The sequence below is a fragment of the Tachyglossus aculeatus genome, chromosome 21 (genome assembly GCF_015852505.1).
Source record: "Tachyglossus aculeatus isolate mTacAcu1 chromosome 21, mTacAcu1.pri, whole genome shotgun sequence".
Classification (NCBI taxonomy): Eukaryota; Metazoa; Chordata; class Mammalia; order Monotremata; family Tachyglossidae; genus Tachyglossus; species Tachyglossus aculeatus.
The window spans coordinates 30,381,342-30,401,901 of NC_052086.1; the positions used below are offsets into that span (position 1 = coordinate 30,381,342).

The following is a 20,560-nucleotide window of genomic DNA, read 5'->3' on the forward strand; positions in this document are numbered from 1 at the left end:
TATCTATACAAAATAGAATTGATTCTATTTTAATTTGTTAATATGTTTTGTTTTGTTGTCTATCTCCCCCTTCTAGATTGTGAGTCCGCTGTTGGGTAGGGACCGTCTCTAGATGTTGCCAACTTGTAGTTCCCAAGCGCTTAGTACAGTGCTCTGCACACAGTAAGCGCTCAATAAATACGATTGAATGAATGAATGAAACCTCCATGAAAGGAGTTTTCCCGGCAAAGTTAGGGGACGTTGCATGTGCAAATTATTTGGATATTCAAAATCTCCAAATTATATTTTAGCTTACATTAATCGATCAGCGATATTTGTTGAACAAATATTGTGAGCAGAGCACTCCTACTAAGCGTCTGGGAGAATACAACGGAAGAGAAGCAGCGTGGCTCGGTGGAAAGAACCCGGGCTTTGGAGTCAGAGGTCATGGGTTCAAATCCCGGCTCCGCCACTTGTCAGCCGTGTGACTTTGGGCAAGTCACTTCACTTCTCTGGGCCTCAGTTATCTCATCTGTAAAATGGGGATTAAGATTGTGAGCCCCACGTGGGACAACCTGATTGCCTTGTAACCTCCCCAGGGGTTAGAACAGTGCTTTGCACATAGTAAGCACTTGATCAATCAATCGTATTTATTGAGCGCTTACTGTGTGCAGAGCACTGTACTAAGCGCTTGGGAAGTACAAGTTGGCAACATAGTAATAAACATAATAATAAATGCCATTATTATTATTATTATTATTAAGTGGTAGATGAGTTTCCTGCCCACAAGAAACTCACGCTCTAGAGGCACCTGTACATTTCAGGCAAATTGGGGGTTGTAAATTCAGATTATTTTCTAATCTGAAAATAATTCAGGCGGTGTGACAGGATCTCGATCAGAGTTATACATGAATTCAGTCTACTGACAATGAAATTATGCTCACCTCAACACAGCTTCACTGGAAGGGACACATGAAGGAACTAGATGACGGTAAAAGAGCCAAACGGATGCTTTTAGGTGAGTGTAGAAGGCGCTACGAAAGAGGAAACGTTTTAAGGACGCAGTAAAGCGAAGCCTCAGACCATATAGTGTCACTCCTGAAAACTGGGAGACAGCCGAGGCACACAGAAAGCGTGGGGCACAGCAATAAAGAAAGAAGTGGGCTGTTTTCCAATAGATGCTCTGAGGTGATCATGAATCAGAGACAAAAGTGGAAAAAAGCACCTGGCCCTGAAAATCACCGCTATAATGGCACGAAAAAGGACAGGGCGTGCATCGTACCATTGGGAATCAATCCAGAAGCAGCGTGGCTCGGTTGAAAGAGCCCGGACTTTGGAGTCGGAGGTCGTGGGTACCAATCCCAGCTCCGCCGATTGTCAGCTGGGTGACTTTGGGCAAGTCACTTCACTTCTCTGGGCCTCAGTGACCTCATCTGTAAAATGGGGATGAAGACTGTGAGCCCCCGTGGGACAGCCTGATCACCTTGTAACCTCCCCGACGCTTAGAACAGTGCTTTCCACATAGGAAGTGCTTAATAAATGCCATCATTATTATGCACCATACCATCTTTAAATATTAAGAAAACTATTTCTTGGTAATTCATTCCAATCAATTCATCCATCAGTGGTATTTATCGAGTGCTTACTATGGGCAGAGGACTGTTGTAAGCACTTGGGAGAATTCAGTACAACAGAATTAGCAGCCACGTTCTCTGCCTATAAGGAACTTCTTAGTTATCTGGGTAATTTCTCTCTGTCGATTCAAGCAGTCCCCCTCTCCATCCCCCCATCTTACCTCCTTCCCTTCCCCACAGCACCTGTATATATGTTTGTACATATTTATTACTCTATTTATTTTACTTTTACACATCTATTCTATCTATTTTATTTTGTTAGTATGTATGGTTTTGTTCTCCGTCTCCCCCTTTTAGACTGTGAGCCCGCTGTTGGGTAGGGACTGTCTCTATATGTTGCCAACTTGTACTTCCCAAGCGCTTAGTACAGTGCTCTGCACACAGTAAGTGCTCAATAAATGCGATTGATTAATTGATTGGTGGTGACTTGCCGTAAACTAGTAATGATACTAACCTTTAGCCATGAACCCCATGACTCTATTTTGAAGATGTTCACTGGAGATAGTATAGATGACAGTTGAGTCCTGAAGCGAGGATGCCTATTTCGGTTTCTAAAGTTTGAAATAAGATGCTAATTATTTCTCTTGCCGGGTTAGGGGTTGAACAGAATTCGTTGAAGCATCGTGAGCCTGCTGATCCTGTGAAAGAGCACCGTGGCTCAGTGGAAAGAGCCCGGGCTTTGGAGTCAGAGGTCACGGGTTCAAATCCCGGCTCCGCCAGTTGTCAGCTGGGTGACTTTGGGCAAGTCACTTCACTTCTCCGGGCCTCAGTTACCTCATCTGTAAAATGGGGATGAAGCCTGTGAGCCCCCCGTGGGACAACCTCATTTCCTTGTACCCCCCCGTGCTTAGAACAGTGCTTTGCACATAGTAAGCGCTTAATAAATGCCGTCATTATTATTATTATTATTTTATTCTCGGGATGAAATCATTGACTCGTATTAGCGATCGGATTGATGAGGTATGTTGCTTTCTTTTTTCCCCCCCCCGAACCTAGGGATTTCAACGAAGCCAAATGCCTCCTTTAACTGGACTACATTTCTTCAGAGGGCAGGTAAAAGATGAATGTTTGTTCGATTTAATCTGAATGAATATGATTAATCTGTATCCGTGCGTCAGGTCCATCAGGTTGGCTTGGAAGAGAACACAGGGGTATGTAATCGAGCCTGGCTCCGTGATGTACGTGTATTGAAAAAGGGCAGGAGATAGTAGGTTAGGGAATGGAGTGCCCAGCCCGGCAGGTAACTTGAGAGCTGTTATATGGAATCGAGACCCGTCTCTCGGTCGAAGTAGACCGGGTCGGGACTGAGGAAGCCGCCAACCTCTGTTTATTTATTTTCAATATTTTGCGAGTGGCTCAGGGCCCCTGGGGAATGACACATTCAGAGATCAGGGCGTGAGAGGGAAAACAGACAAGATCCTGCTCTGATCCCACCTTCTAAGAAACATTCCTGACACTTTGAAAAGCCCTCTTATGGCCCTGTGTCCTTCTGACGGGAACCATTTTGACTCGTCCCTTTTAATTCTCCAGACCTTTTCAGACAATACTTTGAACTATATAATTCAGTGCACAATACAAGAAAATATATTCATCATGATCAAATCACTTTCCCTGTTCTTTCAAGGGCATAGCTTCAGAGCTTGAAACAAATAGAGGAGATTTTTCCACTGACAAAGCCTTAGGCGTTTTTTATTCTGATGACAGGGGAATGCAATGCTACCACAATGGAGGAATCTTTGATTTTTGAGTTGAATTGGCCAGGGTAATAGGTATGTTGTTGTGGCCAAGGCTACGGCGAGTAATTGTGTTACTTAACTTCTAGTTTCTCTTGGTAACATACACTACCATTTGAAAACTATATGGGTGGGGGGGGGAAAGTAGTCCTTCAGTGTGAAAACGATGTTGCCAGTAGTGAATCCTCTAGCCTTTAAGCTCGTTAATAATAATAGTTGTACCTTATCCTGCTGGTTTGTCTTTTCTGGACAATTTCCTTCCTTTCTTTATCTCCATTAGCTCAAGGGAAAGGGCAGGATTTCACTGGAGGTCTTAACAACTCTTCCCAAGTGACAAAATGCAACTCCCAGGGGTAAAAAAAGAGCAGAAAGACTAATTAAATGGCAGTGATTGGTGGCAAATCAATCAATCCATCAATCGTATTTATTGAGTGCTTACTGTGTGCAGAGCACTGTACTAAGCGCTTGGGAAGTACAAGTTGGCAACATAGATGAGGTTAATCCATTTTTCTCACTCAAAAAGACCCCACACTTTTACAGTCGTGCCTCAGAGCACCTCTTCTCAATACCTTTTTTTTTTTAATGGTGTTTGTTAAGCTCTTACTAACAATAGTAATAATAATAATGATGGTATTTGTTAAGCACTTACTATGTGCAAAGCACTGTTCTAAGCGCTGGGGGGATACAAGGCGATCAGGTTGTCCCACGCTGGGCTCACAATCTTAATCCCCATTTTACAGATGAGGTAACTGAGGCCCAGAGAAGTGAAGTGACTTGCCCAGAGTCACACAGCTGACAACTGGTGGAGCCGGGATTTGAACCCATGACCTCCGACTCCAAAGCCCATGCTCTTTCCACTGAGCCACACTGCTTCTCTGCTACTATGCACAAGACACTGTATGTACTAAGCACTGAGGTAGATACAGGCTAATAAGGTTGGACACGGTCCATGTCCCACACGGGGCTCACAGTCTTAATCCCCACTTTTCAGATGAGGTAACTGAGGCACAGAGACGTTAAGTGATTGGCCCAAGTTCATACAGCATACGAATGGCAGAGTCAGGATTAGAACCCATAGCCTTCCAACTCCCAGGCCCAAGCTTTATCCATTAGGCCAAACTGCTCCTTATTTAGCACAGAACCAAAGGAAGGAATCGGGAAGGCAATAAAGGTCCAATTTACCGAGTGATTCCAAATGTAGGTGGCATTCAACAAATGGAAAATATTTATTCCAAAAGACTCTCCCTTCAGGGTTGTCTTGAAATTGTTCCTTGTTACATCCTGTTTACAGGTAGTAAAGGAGTCCCAGCTTCCTGTTGCGTAGTAAGTACTTAATAAATACCAGCATCATCCTTCCGTTCAGTACAGTGCTCTGCACACAGTAAGCGCTTAATAAATACGATTGATTGATTGATCCTGATGGGCTCCGAAGTTCCCAGTTGGCTCCTTTTCCGTAGAGCTGGAAGGTAGCCCCGTCTTGCCCTGCCCCCTTCCTTTTTCAGCGGCTGAAACGGACACTAAGCCCAGATGTTGACAGAATAAACGTGGTTTCTCCACTTCCCCGTGGTTTCTCCACTTCCCCGTGGTTTTGTATTTTTGCGAAACCTCGCATTAAAGAAATCTCCCACTGTGACTGCAGGTTCCTATCGGCGCGTAGGCGCACAGGCTCACGCTCACCCCCCCCACAGAAACCGTTCCTTCGATAACCTGGCTTATCAAGCCTAAACAGGGTCACGTCATAAAGATGTTTCCTAAAGCCCCAGTGGTGTTCCAGCCAAAGCACCTAGTCAAAACTCCGCATTATGGCAGAACTGATTGGACTGTATGACTGGACTAAAGCCAGTTTTTGGAACTGGTATCTAACAAAACAGTTACTGGTCGAATACAAAAAATGGAAACGCGTCTCAAATATTGCTCCACTTTCTTTTTTAAAGAGGGAAGTATCCAGGCTGGCATTTATTAGACTAATCAAAAGACACCCGTGGGATACACACAGACAAAACCCCTCAGAAGTGAAACTAGGCAGGTGTCAGTTGATGTGCCTGAAAGGGGAAAGAAGTCTCATTTCAAAGTCCCCATCCTGTTGTGTTAGTACAGCGCCCTGCACACAGTAAGCGCTCAATAAATAAATACGATTGATTGATTGTGTTGAAAACAGGACTACAAGCCATTCCGTGCTTAAGAGAAATCGTCGTCATCATCATCAATCGTATTTATTGAGCGCTTACTGTGTGCAGAGCTTGGGAAGTACAAATTGGCAACATATAGAGACAGTCCCTACCCAACAGTGGGCTCACAGTCTAAAAGGGGGAGACGGAGAACAAAACCAAACAGACCAACAAAATAAAATAAACAGAAGAGATATGCACAAGTAAAATAAATAAATAAATAAAAAGAGAAATGAGTTTGGGGATTGCTTGTTCAGGAGACGGTTGGATTTACCCCCGGCAATTTCAGTCAGTCGACACCTCCTTTTAAGTCTGTCTTCCCTTCTAGACTCTTAAGCTTACTGTAGGCAGGTAACGGGTCTGTTCATCATCAGTCGTATTTATCATCAATCGTATTTATTGAGCACTTACTAAGTGCAGAGCACTGTACTAAGCGCTTGGGAAGTACAAGTTGGCAACACATAGAGACAGTCCCTACCCAACAGTGGGCTCACAGTCTAAAAGGGGGAGACAGAGAACAAAACCAAGCATACTAACAACAAAATAAAATAAATAGAATAGATAAGTACAAGTAAAATAAATAAATAGAGTAATAAATATGTACAAGCATATATACATATATACAGGTATATACAGGTACCCACTTGGTATGCGATGCACTTATCTTTACACTGCTATGGGTAATTTACTGTGGCATCGGCCTCCCCCGCTAGATTATCAGCACCATGAAACCAGGGATCAAGTTGCCTAAGTCTGTTGTACCCTAAATAAATAGAATAGATATGTACAAATAAAATAAATAAATAAATAGAGTAAAAAATATGTACAAACATATTTTCCGGGGAAGTCTTTTCAATCATTTGACTCTATTTTTACTCACCGCAGATTGGAGAGCTATGAAAAAAAATCAACACGGAGGCTCGTGGAGCAATGACAAATCACTTTACTGGCATTGTCCCGTCGTCCTCTCCCAAGTGCTTAGAGCAGTGCTGTGCTCACAGTAAGCACTCAATAAATGGGACTGACTGATTATCTCCATGCCTGGGAGTTCCCCCAGCACAGAAGGTAAACTAGGACTGGTTGCCAGACTGCCAGATCATCATCATCATCATCAATCGTATTTATTGAGCGCTTACTGTGTGCAGAGCGCTGTACTAAGCGCTTGGGAAGTACAAATTGGCAACATATAGATGGGCAGTTCCAGGTGGTGAGCAGAGACTTGAGGCTCTGCTAGGAGTCACAGAGAAGAGAACCAAAATAAAAAATGTGCCCAAGTCTTCAAAAGCCATGACCGCACCCAGAATTAAAAAGGCGTCATCCCCAACGTATTATCTTAAAATGATCTACGCCGCGTACTCTCCTTTAATTTTACTCTGCCTCAACAAGAAAACTCTCCAGGCCTTTCATTAGAAATAAGCGTGCGTGCCATATTCACCGGACTAAGTTTAGTAGACTGTAGTTGTTTTTAGGATTACAAATGGACCCGCACTCTTCAGTTGCTTTATCATGTCAGTAAGTGGGTCGTTATTCAGAACTGGTGTCCCCATTTTAAATTGAACGTCGTGAGGCTATTTCATCTTCAGCACATCATAGCTCCCAAATGCCGCACAACTGAGATTAATAATTTCCCAAAGTAAAGTGATTTGTCATTGCCCCACGAGCCTCCGTGTTGATTTTTTTCCATAGCTTGATTTTTTTCCATAGCTCTCCGATCTGTGGTGAGTAAAAATAGAGTCAAATGATTGAAAAGACTTCCCCGGAAAATATTTTCTCAGGTGATATACTGGAGGATGTTTTATCTTGATATATGTTAATAGGAAGTTGCCGGATTATTCAACATTTGTAGACAAAGGGAGAACAATCACTTTGACTGCGATAACTGTGGCTGTTAGATAATAGCTGGAAAAAAGGTAAAAAAAAATATTCCTTGTCTATTGTTTTGGTGACTGGGTTTTTCATCTCATTTGTCTTGTCATTACTTCTCATCTCATTTTAGACCCCGGAGATGGTCTGTATTTATCATCCATCCTCTCCAAAATACTAAAGCTGGGAAACTTTGAGCAATGTTCTTATTCTAGCACATCCTCTGTGGCTGTGATTCGGTGCTTCCATTTTGTGCTTCAGACGGTGAGATGCCTTTGGTGCAGTATGTTGGCCACTCAGGTTCAGAATTCTAGTAATAATAATAAAATTGCGGTATTTGTTAAGCGCTTATTATGTGGCATGCACTGTTCTAAGTGTTGAGGAAGAGAGAGGATAGTCAGGTTAGCTCTAGTCCCTTGGCCCCCAAGGGGCTCACAGTCTAAGCAGGAGAAAGAACAGGTGTTGAATCCCCGTTTTACAGATGAGTTTACTGGGTCACAGAGAAGTTGGGTAGGGACTGTCTCTATATGTTGTCAATTTGTACTTCCCAAGCGCTTAGTACAGTGCTCTGCACATAGTAAGCGCTCAATAAATACGATTGATGATGATGAAGTAAAGCGACTTGCCCAAGGTCACACAACATCTGACCTCCAAGACTGTGCTCTTTCCACTAGGCCTCGCCGCGCCTCATTCTAGAAAATTAGTTTCAGATCGGAAATCAAATTTAGGGAAAAGAAAGTCCCACTTCATCATCATCATCAATCGTATTGATTGAGCGCTTACTGTGTGCAGAGCACTGTACTAAGCGCTTGGGAAGTCCAAGGTGGCAACATATAGAGACGGTCCCTACCCAACAGTGGGCTCACAGTCTAAAAGGGGGAGACAGAGAACAAAACCAAACATACTGACAAAAAAATAAAATAAATAGAATAGATAAGTACAAGTAAAATAAATAAATAGAGTAATAAATATGTACAAGCATATATACATATATACAGGTACCCACTTGGTATGCGATGTACTTATCTTTACACTGCTATGGGTAATTTACTGTGGCGTCGGCCTGCCCCGCTAGATTATAAGCGCCATGAAACCAGGGATCAAGTTGCCTAAGTCTATTGTACCCTTTCAAGCATTTAGTAAAATGCTCTGCAAAAAGTGCTAAATAAAATACTAATCATTAATTGATACTAATCATTAATTGTATACTATGTTTCATAGTGTACAGGTTGAACCTTAAACATTCTAAATTTTATGATGCTCTGTACTTGTTAAAATGCTACAGGGCCATTTTCTTTAAACTATGTGTGTGTATATAGCTATGCTATATATATATGTATAACTATATATAATTAGTTTGTCTTTCATATTCATGGACATTTAAATAATCAATCAATCAATCGTATTTATTGAGCGCTTACTGTGTGCAGAGCACTGTACTAAGCGCTTGGGAAGTACAAGTTGGCAACATATAGAGACAGTCCCTACCCAACAGTGGGCTCACAGTCTAAAAATAAGTTACTAGAACTCCAGTAACTAATTATCAGATTTTAAAAAATGGTATTTGTAAAGTGCTTACTATGTGCCCGGCACTGTAGTAAGCACCAGAGTAGATAAAAGCTAATCAGGTTGGACGCAATCTACGTCCCATGTGGGGTTTACAGTCTTAATCCCCATTTTACAGATGAGGGAAATGAGGCCCAGCGAGGTTAAGTGACTCACCCAAGGTCTCATAGCTGACACGTGGCAGAAGTGGGATTAGAACCCAGGTCATCCGACTCCCGGGGTCACGCTGTTTCCATTAGACCACGCTGCTTCTCTCAGTAGTTGTTTGAGGGTGAAAGCATCCTCCTTATGCTTTCATCCTATTTCATTTTTCGATGTGATGTAGATTTTTCATTCATTTAGTCATATTTATTGAGCGCCTACTGTGTGCAGATCGCTGTACTAAGCACTGGGGACAGTGTAATATAACAATAAACAGACCCATTCCCTGCCCACAATGAGCTTACAGTCTAGATTAGAGTGGTGATACACATTTTCAAGAGACTGTCGGCAGATACAAGAATTTGGGTGGAGGTAATAATAATAATAATAATAATAATAATAATGGCATTTGTTAAGCTCTTACTATGTGCAGAGCACTGTTCTAAGCGCTGGGGGGGATACAAGGTGATCAAGCTGTCCCACGTGGGGCTCACAGTCTTCATCCCCGTTTTACAGATGAGGTAACTGAGGCTCAGAGAAGTTAAGTGACTTGCCCAAGGTCACACAGCAGGTAGGCAAGCATTGGTGCCATCACCAGCTCTAACCGGTTTGGGAGTGGAGCCTCTTAGTGAATCATCCAAGGATATAACTGCTTGTCACCCGTCGTCCGGGGACGGGTTCGTTCCGTAATCGGCGCGGCGAGAGAGAGAGGGGCCGGGGACGGAAAGTTTTATATAAAATTTATTCCGCGAGGCGAATTGAATTATTTAGCTGTTTAGGCGCAACGGATTGAGCTTCCCTTTCAGGAGGAATGCAATCAATTAGCAAAGTCGAGCTTCCCTAATGAGAGGAACACAATCATACGTTAATTGCACGTGGGTGAGGTGGCTAGCTCTAACCCATGTGCACTTCATTCGATCATACTTATTGAGCGCTTACTGTGTGCAGAGCACTGTACTAAGAGCTTGGGAAGTACAAGTTGGCACTTCCCATTCGGGAAGGATCCACTCACTTTCCCACACGGGACGAACCCGTTCCATTCCCCGCGCGCTTGGTGGGCGGCTGGCTCTCAGCAGGTGCTCTCCCTACGTGGGAGGAATCCACTTACTGCATCGGCCTTCTCTCTGATCTCCCATCCTCATGTCTCTCTCCACTTCAATCCATACTTCATGCTGCTGCCCGGATTATCTTTGTCCAGAAACGCTCTTGGCATAGTACTCCCCTCCTCAAAAATCTCCAGTGGCTACCAATCAATCTGCGCATCAGGCAGAAACTCCTCACCCTGGGCTTCAAGGCTGTCCATCCCCTCGCCCCCTCCTACCTCACCTCCCTTCTCTCCTTCTCCAGCCCAGCCCGCACCCTCCGCTCCTCCGCCGCTAATTTCCTCACTGTGCCTTGTTCTCGCCTTTCCCACCGTCGACCCCCGGCCCACGTCCTCCCCTGGGCCTGGAATGGCCTCCCTCTGCCCATCCACCAAGCTAGCTCTCTTCCTCCCTTCAAGGCCCTGCTGAGAGCTCACCTCCTCCAGTAGGCCTTCCCACACTGAGCCCCTTCCTTCCTCTCCCCCTCGCCCCCCTCTCCATCCCCCCATCTTACCTCCTTCCCTTCCCCACAGCACCTGTATATATGTATATATGGTTGTACATATTTATTACTCTATTTATTTATTTTACTTGTATATATCTATTCTATTTATTTTATTTTGTTGGTATGTTTGGTTTTGTCTCCCCCTTTTAGACCGTGAGCCCACTGTTGGGTAGGGACCGTCTCTATATGTTGCCAACTTGTACTTCCCAAGCGCTTAGTACAGTGCTCTGCACACAGTAAGCACTCAATAAATACAATTGATGATGATGATGATGACTTACGGTCCCCTTTCCGCAGCGGGGCACCTGGGTCCCACCCACGAACGTTGGGCGAGACGCCCACCCGTCCCGCGGCCCTTTCCCTCAGCGTGTGGGTTCTGTTTTCAGAGCGGGCTTCGGGCCTTCTGGGCAGAGAAAGACACGTGGGCTGCCGCCGCCACTGCCACCGAAGGTCAGAGGCGACCTGTGCTCCTAGGCCATTCCAGCTTCCGGCCTCAGTTTACCCAATCTCTGCCCTCCCCCCTCCTCCTTATCTGATTTGATTGGCACGGGGGCGAAGGACACCTTCTGTAGTCCCAGCTTGGGCTGTCAATCTCACATCATTCATTCATTCATTCAACCATATTTATTGAGCGCTTACCGTGTGCAGAGGACTGTACTAAGCGCTTGGGAAGTACAAGTTGGCAACATATAGGGAACAGTGGGCTCTGGCAGTTTTGGCGGCACCCCACCCTCACTTCCGAGTCCCTCCTGCCGGCTTGGGCGGCCACTAGATAGCATTTGACCTTGAGACGGCCGGTACCCCCGGGTCACCTTGGGACCCTGCTGTCGGAAGCGGCGTTCGGACAGTGACCAGACCTACCTCTCTTAGAGGCATTTGGCAGTTTTCGGATCGTCACCGGTGTCAGGGAACTGTTGTCCACGCCAATTAAAGTATCATTTCTGGTGGAAGTGCAGTGCTAAGTACAGTGCTAAGCGCTTAGTACAGTGCTCTGCACACAGTAAGCACTCAATAAATACGATTGATTGATTGGAAGGGGAAAATCTGGGTGGAGATAGAGGGGGAGGGTGTTGGGAGCTCTGCATCTCTGGCATTGAGGCATTCTCGGAAGCTTGAGAAGCAGCGTGGCTCCGTGGAAAGAGCCCGGGCTTTGGAGTCAGAGGCCATGGGTTCAAATCCCACCTCCGCCACTTGTCAGCTGTGTGACTTTGGGCAAGTCACTTCACTTCTCTGGGCCTCAGTTCCCTCATCTGGAAAATGGGGATGAAGACTGTGAGCCCCCCGTGGGACAACCTGATCACCTTGTAAACTCCCCAGTGCTTAGAACAGTGCTTTGCACATAGTAAGCACTTAATCAATCAATCAATCAATCAATCGTATTTATTGAGCGCTTACTGTGTGCAGAGCACTGTACTATAAATGCCATCAATAATAATAATAGGGGCCACTGCAGTTTTCAGTTTTTTCTAAGTCAAAGCCTGCATATTCCCAGATGTTAAGTGTACAATAGTAGTTTCTGATTCCTCATTACAGGACTAAATGGCAAGTCATGTAAACTGGAAGTTCTTTGTGGGCAGGGATCACATAATAATAATAATAATAATAACAACAATAATAGTAATTATTATTATTAATAATAATAATGGTATTTATTAAGCACTTACTATGTGCAAAGCACTGTTCTAAGCGCTGGGGAGGTTACAAGGTGATCAGGCTGTCCCACGGGGGGCTCAGAGTCTTCATCCCCATTTTACAGATGAGGTAACTGAGGCCCAGAGAAGTGAAGTGACTTGCCCAAAGTCACACAGCTGACAGCTGGCGGGGCCGGGATTTGAACCCATGACCTCTGACTCCAAAGCCCGGGCTCTTTCCACTGAGCCACGCCGCTTCACATCTACCAACTCTGTTGCAGTGTACTTTCCCAACTGCCCTGCACACAATAAGTATTCCGTGAATACCATTGATTGATTCAATAGTCGCAAACCCAAATCCAATCTTTCACACCGGAATTCTACAAGAGAAGCAGCGTGGCCCAGTGGAAAGAGCACGGTCTTTGGAGTCAGAGGTCATGGGTTCAAATCCCGGCTCCACTAATTGTCAGCTGTGTGATTTTGGGCAAGTCACTTCACTTCTCTGTGCCTCAGTTTCCACTATGTAAAATGGGAATTTAGACTGTGAGCCCCGCGGGACAACCTGATCACCTTGTAACCTCATCAGCGCTTAGAACAGTGCTTTGCACATAGTAAGTGCTTAATAAATGCCATTATTATTATTATTATTATTACTATTATTATTCTCTGTGCCTCCGTTACCTCATCTGTAAATGGGGACAAGACGGTGAGCCCCACGTGGGACAACCTGATTACCTTGTATCGACCCAGTAGTTAAAACAGTGCTTGGCACATAGGAAGCGCTTAACAAATACCAATATTATTATTATTATTATAATTACAAAAGCTAGGCACCCTTTCCTGCTGCAGAAAGTTTCTGCGGGTCAGGTAATGTCTGCGGTTTATTCTTACTATGGGATCTAAGCTTTTAATTTGCCCACTCGTTTGCTGCCCTAGGTACGTAGTGCTGTTTCTTTGATTGTATAGCCTTCCTTTCTCGTTGTGGTGTTGTACTAATACTAGTAGTAGTAGTGCTGGTGGTAGTAATAATAGCAACAGTATTTCTTGTGAGCTTGTCGTGTTCAGAGTATTGTACTAAGTGCTGGGAAAGAATATACAATTAGGAATTAGTCCCTGTCTCCCCACTTCTAGATTGTGAGCCCACTGTTGGGTAGGGACCATCTCTATATGTTGCCAACTTGTACTTCCCAAGCGCTTAGTACAGTGCTCTGCACACAGTAAGCGCTCAATAAATATGATTGAATGAATGAATGAATTAGACCCAATCCCTGTCCCTCTCGGGGGGGCTCACGATCTTAAAAGGTACCTAAAGTAAAATCCTTACTTTTGGCCACATTTTTCTCCGCTAAACAAGAAAACAGCCCAATACCAAGGAGTGAAGAGAAGCAGTGTGGCTTAGTGGAAAGAGCCCGGGCTTTGGAGTCAGAGGTCGTGGGTTCAAATCCCGGCTCTGCCACTTGTCAGCTGGGTGACTTGGGGCCAGTCACTTCACTTCTCTGTGCCTTAGTTCTCTCATCTGTAAAATGGGGATTAAGACTGTGAGCTCCCCGTGGGACAACCTGATCACCTTGTAGCCTCCCCAGCGCTTAGAACAGTGCTTTGCACACGGTAAGCGCTTAATAAATGCACTATTATTATTATTATTATTAAAAAGGTACCTAAAGTAAAATCCTTACTTTTGGCCACATTTCTCCGCTAAACAAGAAAACAGCCCAATACCAAGGAGTGAAGAGAAGCAGTGTGGCTTAGCGGAAAGAGCCCGGGCTTTGGAGTCAGAGGTCATGGGTTCAAATCCCAGCTCCACCACTTATCAGCTGGGTGACTTTGGGCAAGTCACTTCACTTCTCTGTGCCTCAGTTCCCTCATCTGGAAAATGGGGATTAAGACTGTGAGCCCCCCGTGGGACAACCTGATCACCCTGTAACCTCCCCAGCGGTTAGAACAGTGCTTTGCACACAGTAAGCGCTTAATAAATGCCATCATCATTATTATTATTAGAAAGGTACCTAAAGTAAAATCTTTACTTTTGGCCACATTTCTCTGCTAAACAAGAAAACAGCCCAATACCAAGCAGTGAAGGGAAGCAGTGTGGCTTAGTGGAAAGAGCCCGGGCTTGGGAGCCAGAGGTCATGGGTTCTAATCCCAGCTCCGCCACTTATCAGCTGGGTGACTTTGGGCAAGTCACTTCACTTCTCTGGGCCTCAGTTCCCTCATCTGGAAAATGGGGATTAAGACTGTGAGCCCCACGCCGGCCAACCTGATCACCTTGTATCTACCCCAGCGCTTAGAACAGTGCTTTGCACAGAGTACAGCGCTTAACCAATACCATTATTATTATTACCAAATGAATTCTAGCTTTCTTCTTATTTTCTTTCCAACTGCCTTGCAGTTTGCCTGATCCCATTACAGTAGAAGCAGTGTTGCCTAGTGAAGAGGGCATGGGCCTGGCAACCAGTGGACCTGGCTTCTTCTCCCCCTTCTAGACTGTGAGCCCACTGTTGGGTAGGGACCGTCTCTATACGTTGCCAACTTGGACTTCCCAAGCGCTTAGTACAGTGCTCTGCACACAGTCAGCGCTCAATAAATACGATCAATTGATTCTCCGCCCCATGTCTGTACCTCAGTCACCTGTAAAATAGGGATTGTTTGGCCCATGTGGAACCTTGGCTGTGTCCAACCCAATTATCTTGTTTCAACCCTGGCAGTTCAGTGTCTGGCACATAGTAAGTGCTTCACAAAAAGAAAAAAGAAAACAAAACAAACAGCCTGCTAACTGGATTCGCCAGCTACTTTGGCAGGAGTTAGATTCCCAGCCCACCCGTAATAATTCATTTTGGAGCCATTATCTCTAGCTATTCAGGCATCTTCCAGGCTCTCTGATGTCAGTAAATTGACCCCGTTAACAGCTTCTCTGGCTCTTTTCCCTCCTTCCCCTTCTCCCTTTTCTTTTCACAGTCCTCCAGCCTCGAAAATCCCGAAGTTCAGGTAGACCAGAGAGTTGGGTGAGGTGAGCTATTAGACTTTTAGACTGTGAGCCCACTGTTGGGTAGGGACCGTCTCTATATGTTGCCAATTTGTACTTCCCAAGCGCTTAGTACAGTGCTCTGCACACAGTAAGCGCTCAATAAATACGATTGATGATGGAGACAGGAGCAGTAGCGTCTCTCCTTTACAGTTGTTAAGTCCCAGAATCCAAGGCCAATAATAACGATGGCATTTATTAAGCGCTTACTATGTGCAAAGCACTGTTCTAAGCGCAAGGGAGGTTACAAGGCAATCAGGTTGTCCCCCGGGGGACTCACAGTCTTAATCCTCATTTTACAGATGAGGTAACTGAGGCCCAGAGAAGTGAAGTGACTTGCCCAGAGTCACCCAGCTGACAGTTGGCAGAGCCGGGATTTGAACCCATGACCTCTGACTCCAAAGCCCGGGCTCTTTTCCACCGAGCCACGCCAATCAGCACGAGGAACACACTTTTCAGACCCGATTTGACCACACCAGTGTTGGCCAGACAGTAGTAGTAGTTGTAATGTTAATGGGACTCCTACTGAGAAGCAGCATGGCTCAGTGGAAAGAGCCCGGGCTTTGGAGTCAGAGGTCCTGGGTTCAAATCCCAGCTCCGCCACTTGTCAGCTGTGTGATTTTGGGCAAGTCACTTAACATCTCTGGGCCTCAGTTCCCTCATCTGTAAAATGGGGATTAAGACTGTGAGCCCCCCGTGGGACAACCTCATCACCTTGTAACCTCTCCAGTGCTTAGAACAGTGCTTTGCACATAGTAAGCGCTTAATAAATGCCATTATTATTATTATTATTATTATTATTATTACCTGAGTGCTCCAACTGAGAGCTCACCTCCTCCCGGAGGCCTTCCCAGACTGAGCCCCCTCCCCATCCCCCCCGCCCTACCTCCTTCCCCTCCCCACAGCACCTGTATATTCATTCATTCAATTGTATTTATTGAGCGCTCACTGTCCTAAGCGCTTGGAAAGTACAAATCGGCAACATCTAGAGACAGTCCCTACCCAACGGCGGGCTCACAGTCTGGAAGGGGGAGACAGACGGTAAAGCAAAACATGTGGACAGGTGTCAAGTCATCAGAATAAATAGAAATAAAGCTAGATGCACATCGTTAAGAAAATAAACCGGATCATCTAGCAATCTGAAAGTGGAGGCTCCTTCTAAAGTGTTTGTTTTTCTTACTAAAGCAATTAATCAATGCTATTTAATGAGCGCTTACTATGTACGGAGCACCGCTCTAAGTGCGTGGGAGAGTAGGATACAAGAGAATTAGCAGATGCGTGTTCCCTGCCCATAATGGGCTAACCTTTCAAAGTCCTGGGAGAACGGGGCTCAGGAGTTCCCAATTTTCATGAAACCAATCCAGTGTTTTAGTGACAAGAAAAGCCATATATAGATGCAACAATTTAGGGCCACCGCAACAAGGAAGTGCTGTAGTGTTTCTTCCAATCAATCAATCAATCAGTCATATTTATTGAGCGCTTACTGTGTGCAGAGCACTGGACTAAGTGCTTGGGAAGGACAAGTTGGCAACACATGGAGACGGTCCCTACACAACAACGGGCTCACAGTCTAAAAGGGGGAGACAGAGAACAAAACCAAACATACTAACCAAATAAAATAAATAGAATACATACGTACAAGTAAAATAGAGTAATAAATATGTACAAACATATATCCAGGTGCTGTGGGGACGGGAAGGAGGTAAGATGGGGGGGATGGAGAGGGGGACGAGGGGGAGTTGGCCTGGGAAATAGTAGGATTTATTTGCTGAACAACCATCGGCCGTAACCTCCTTTTATTCTTTTGCCTTTAAAATAGCATCAGTTACCTCACTGTGCGTTTATGAAGGTTATTTGGTGGACTACCGAAAGGCACTTTTTAAATTTAGCCATTACATTTACTGTTACCGAGACTGAAAAACAACAAATGCGGATCTTCGGGGGCTAGATTAAAAAATAAGGCTTTGTAATAATAATAGTAATGATAATAATAGTGGTATTTCTCAAGTGCTTACTATTTGCCCAGCTTTGTACTAAACGCTGGGGCAGACCAGACACACAACAATCAGGTTCCCACAGTAATCAATCAATCAATCGTATTTATTGAGCGCTTGCTGTGTGCAGAGCACTCTACTAAGCGCTTGGGAAGTACAAGTTGGAAAATGGGAATTGAGACTGTGGGCTCCATGTGGGACATGGACTGTGTCCAACCCCAGAGCTCAGTTACAGTGCCTGGCACATAGTAAGCACTTAACAAATACCATAGTACAAGTATTGAATCCCCATTTTACAGATGAGAGAACTGAGGCACAGAGAAGTTAGGTGACTTCCCCAAGGTCACACAGCAGATGAGTGGCGGGGCTGGGATAAGAAACCAGGTCTGTACAGATTTATTACTCAATTTATTTTACTTGTACAGATTTACTGTTCTATTTATTTTGTTAATGATGCGCATCTAGCTTTACTTCTATTTATTCTGGTCACTTGACACCTGTCCACATGTTTTGTTTTGTTGTCTTTCTCCCCCTTCTAGACTGTGAGCCCGTTCTTGGGTAGGGACCATCTCTATATGTTGCCACCATGTACTTCCCAAGCGCTTAGTACAGTGCCCTGCACACAGTAAGCGCTCAATAAATACGATTGAATATTTTCTAAGGGCCCAGAAGATGTTAATATTTTCATATCGTAGATCATTCATTTCAAGCATAATTTTGTTGTTCTCTAACCATTTCAATCGCAATAAGACAGATACTTGGGATTTGCTTTACTCTCCCCACCTTCAAAGCCTTATTGAGGACACATCTCCTCATATATATATGCACCTCGTATATGCTCCTCATATATGCACCTGTATATATGTATATATGTTTGTACATATTTATTACTCTATTTTACTTGTACATATCTATTCTATTTATTTTATTTTGTTAGTATGTTTTGTTTTGTTGTCTGTCTCCCCCTTCTAGACTGCGAGCCCGTTGTCGGGTAGGGACCATCTCTATATGTTGCCACCATGTACTTCCCAAGCGCTTAGTACAGTGCCCTACACACAGTAAGTGCTCAATAAATACGATTGAATGAATGAATGAATGGTATTTATTGTATGCAATGCATTGCCCTAAGCATTTGGGAAAGGGCAGCAGTAGCAAGGCATATGTTCCCAGTCTACAATCTAATGGAGGAAGTAATTATCTACAAATATTGGGAGACATTGGAAGAGCAAAGGTCAGAGTACAAAGGCATGGCACTCTCCCTAATGCTTCGTACACAGTAAGTGCTCAGTAAATGCCCCTGATAATAGTAGAGCTAATATGTCAGGTTGTCAACTACTTTACTTCCCTTGAGCTTCAGGGAAGATAAGATGCTTATTTTCTAAGGGCCCAGAAGATGTTAATATTTTCATATCGTAGATCATTTATTTCAAGCATAATTTTGTTGTTCTCTAACCATTTCAATCACAATAAGACAGATACTTGGGATTTGCTTTACTCTCCCCACCGTCAAAGCCTTATTGAGGACACATCTCCTCATATATAGATGCACCTCATATATGCTCCTCATATATGCACCTGTATATATGTTTGTACATATTTATTACTCTATTTATCTTGTACATATCTATTCTGTTTATTTTATTTTGTTAGTATGTTTTGCTTTGTTGTCTGTCTCCCCCTTCTAGACTGTGAGCCCGTTGACGGGTAGGGACCGTTTCTATATGTTGCCAAATTGTACTTCCCAAGCGCTTAGTACAGTGCCCTGCACACAGTAAGTGCTCAATAAATACGATTGAATGAATGAATGAATGAATGAATGGTATTTATTGTATGCAATGCATTGCCCTAAGCATTTGGGAAAGGGCAGCAGTAGCAAGGCATATGTTCCCAGTCTACAATCTAATGGAGGAAGTAATTATCTGCAAATATTGGGAGAGATTGGAAGAACAAAGGTCAGAGTACAAAGGCATTGTACTCTCCCTAATGCTTAGTACACAGTAAGTGCTCAGTAAATGCCCCTGATAATAGGAGAGCTAATATGTCAGGATGTCAACTCCTTTACTTCCCTTGAGCTTCAGGGAAGATAAAATGTTTATTTTCTAAGGGCCCAGAAGATGTTAATATTTTCATATCATAGATCATTTATTTCAAGCATAATTTTGTTGTTCTCTAACCATTTCAATCGCAATAAGACAGATACTTGGGATTTGCTTTACTCTCCCCACCTTCAAAGCCTTATTGAGGACACATCTCCTTATATATATATATATATATATATATATATATATATATATATACTCCTCATATATGCACCTGTATATATGTATATATGTTTGTACATATTTATTACTCTATTTATCTTACTTGTACATATCTATTCTATTTATTTTACTTTGTTAGTATGTTTGGTTTTGTTCTCTGTCTCCCCCTTCTAGACTGTGAGCCCACTGTTGGGTAGGAACCGTCTCTATATGTTGCCAACTTGTACTTCCCAAGCGCTTAGTACAGTGCTCTGCACACAGTAAGCGCTCAATAAATACAATTGATTGATCTTCTCCAAGAGGCCTTCCCTGACTTAGCCCCCCTTTCCTCTTCTCCCACTCCCTTCTGCCTCACCCTGACTTGCTCCCTTTGTTTATTCCCTTTTCCAGCCCCAAAGTACTTATGTACATATCTGTAATTTATTGATTGACATTAGTGTCTGTCTCCCCTCCTCTAGACTGTAAGCTCATTGTGGGAAGGGAATATATCTGTTTATTATTGTACTCTCCTAAGCGCTTAGGCCAGTGCTCTGCACACAGTAAGCGCTCAATAAATCCAATTGAATTGAATGAATTTCCCCTTTCCAGCCCCAAAGCACTTATGTACATATCTGTAATTTATTGATTGATATTAGTGTCTGTCTCCCCTCCTCTAGACTGTAAGCTCATTGTGGGAAGGGAATATATCTATTATTGTGCTCTCCCAAGCACTTAGTACAGTGCTCTGCACACAGTAAGCGCTCAATAAATCCAATTGAATTGAATGAATTTCCCCTTTCCAGCCCCAAAGTACTTATGTACATATCTGTAATTTATTGATTGATATTAGTGTCTGTCTCCCCTCCTCTAGACTGTAAGCTCATTGTGGGAAGGGAATATATCTGTTTATTATTGTACTCTCCCAAGCGCTTAGTCCAGTGCTCTGCACACAGTAAGTGCTCAATAAATCCAATTGAATTGAATGAATGAATGAAAGCGATA

The 20,560-nt window shown here is 43.9% G+C and overlaps 1 protein-coding gene across 1 annotated transcript in view; it reads left to right on the plus strand.

Annotated features, from left to right (window-relative positions):
- GLT1D1 (glycosyltransferase 1 domain containing 1) overlaps nt 1-20,560 on the plus strand; it is a 118,793-nt gene that overhangs the window by 36,532 nt on the left and 61,701 nt on the right. Inside the window, exon 6 of the mRNA XM_038763334.1 lies at nt 2,610-2,666. Within this exon, the coding sequence (XP_038619262.1) occupies nt 2,610-2,666 (57 nt within the window). The remainder of the gene's footprint in view (nt 1-2,609; nt 2,667-20,560) is intronic.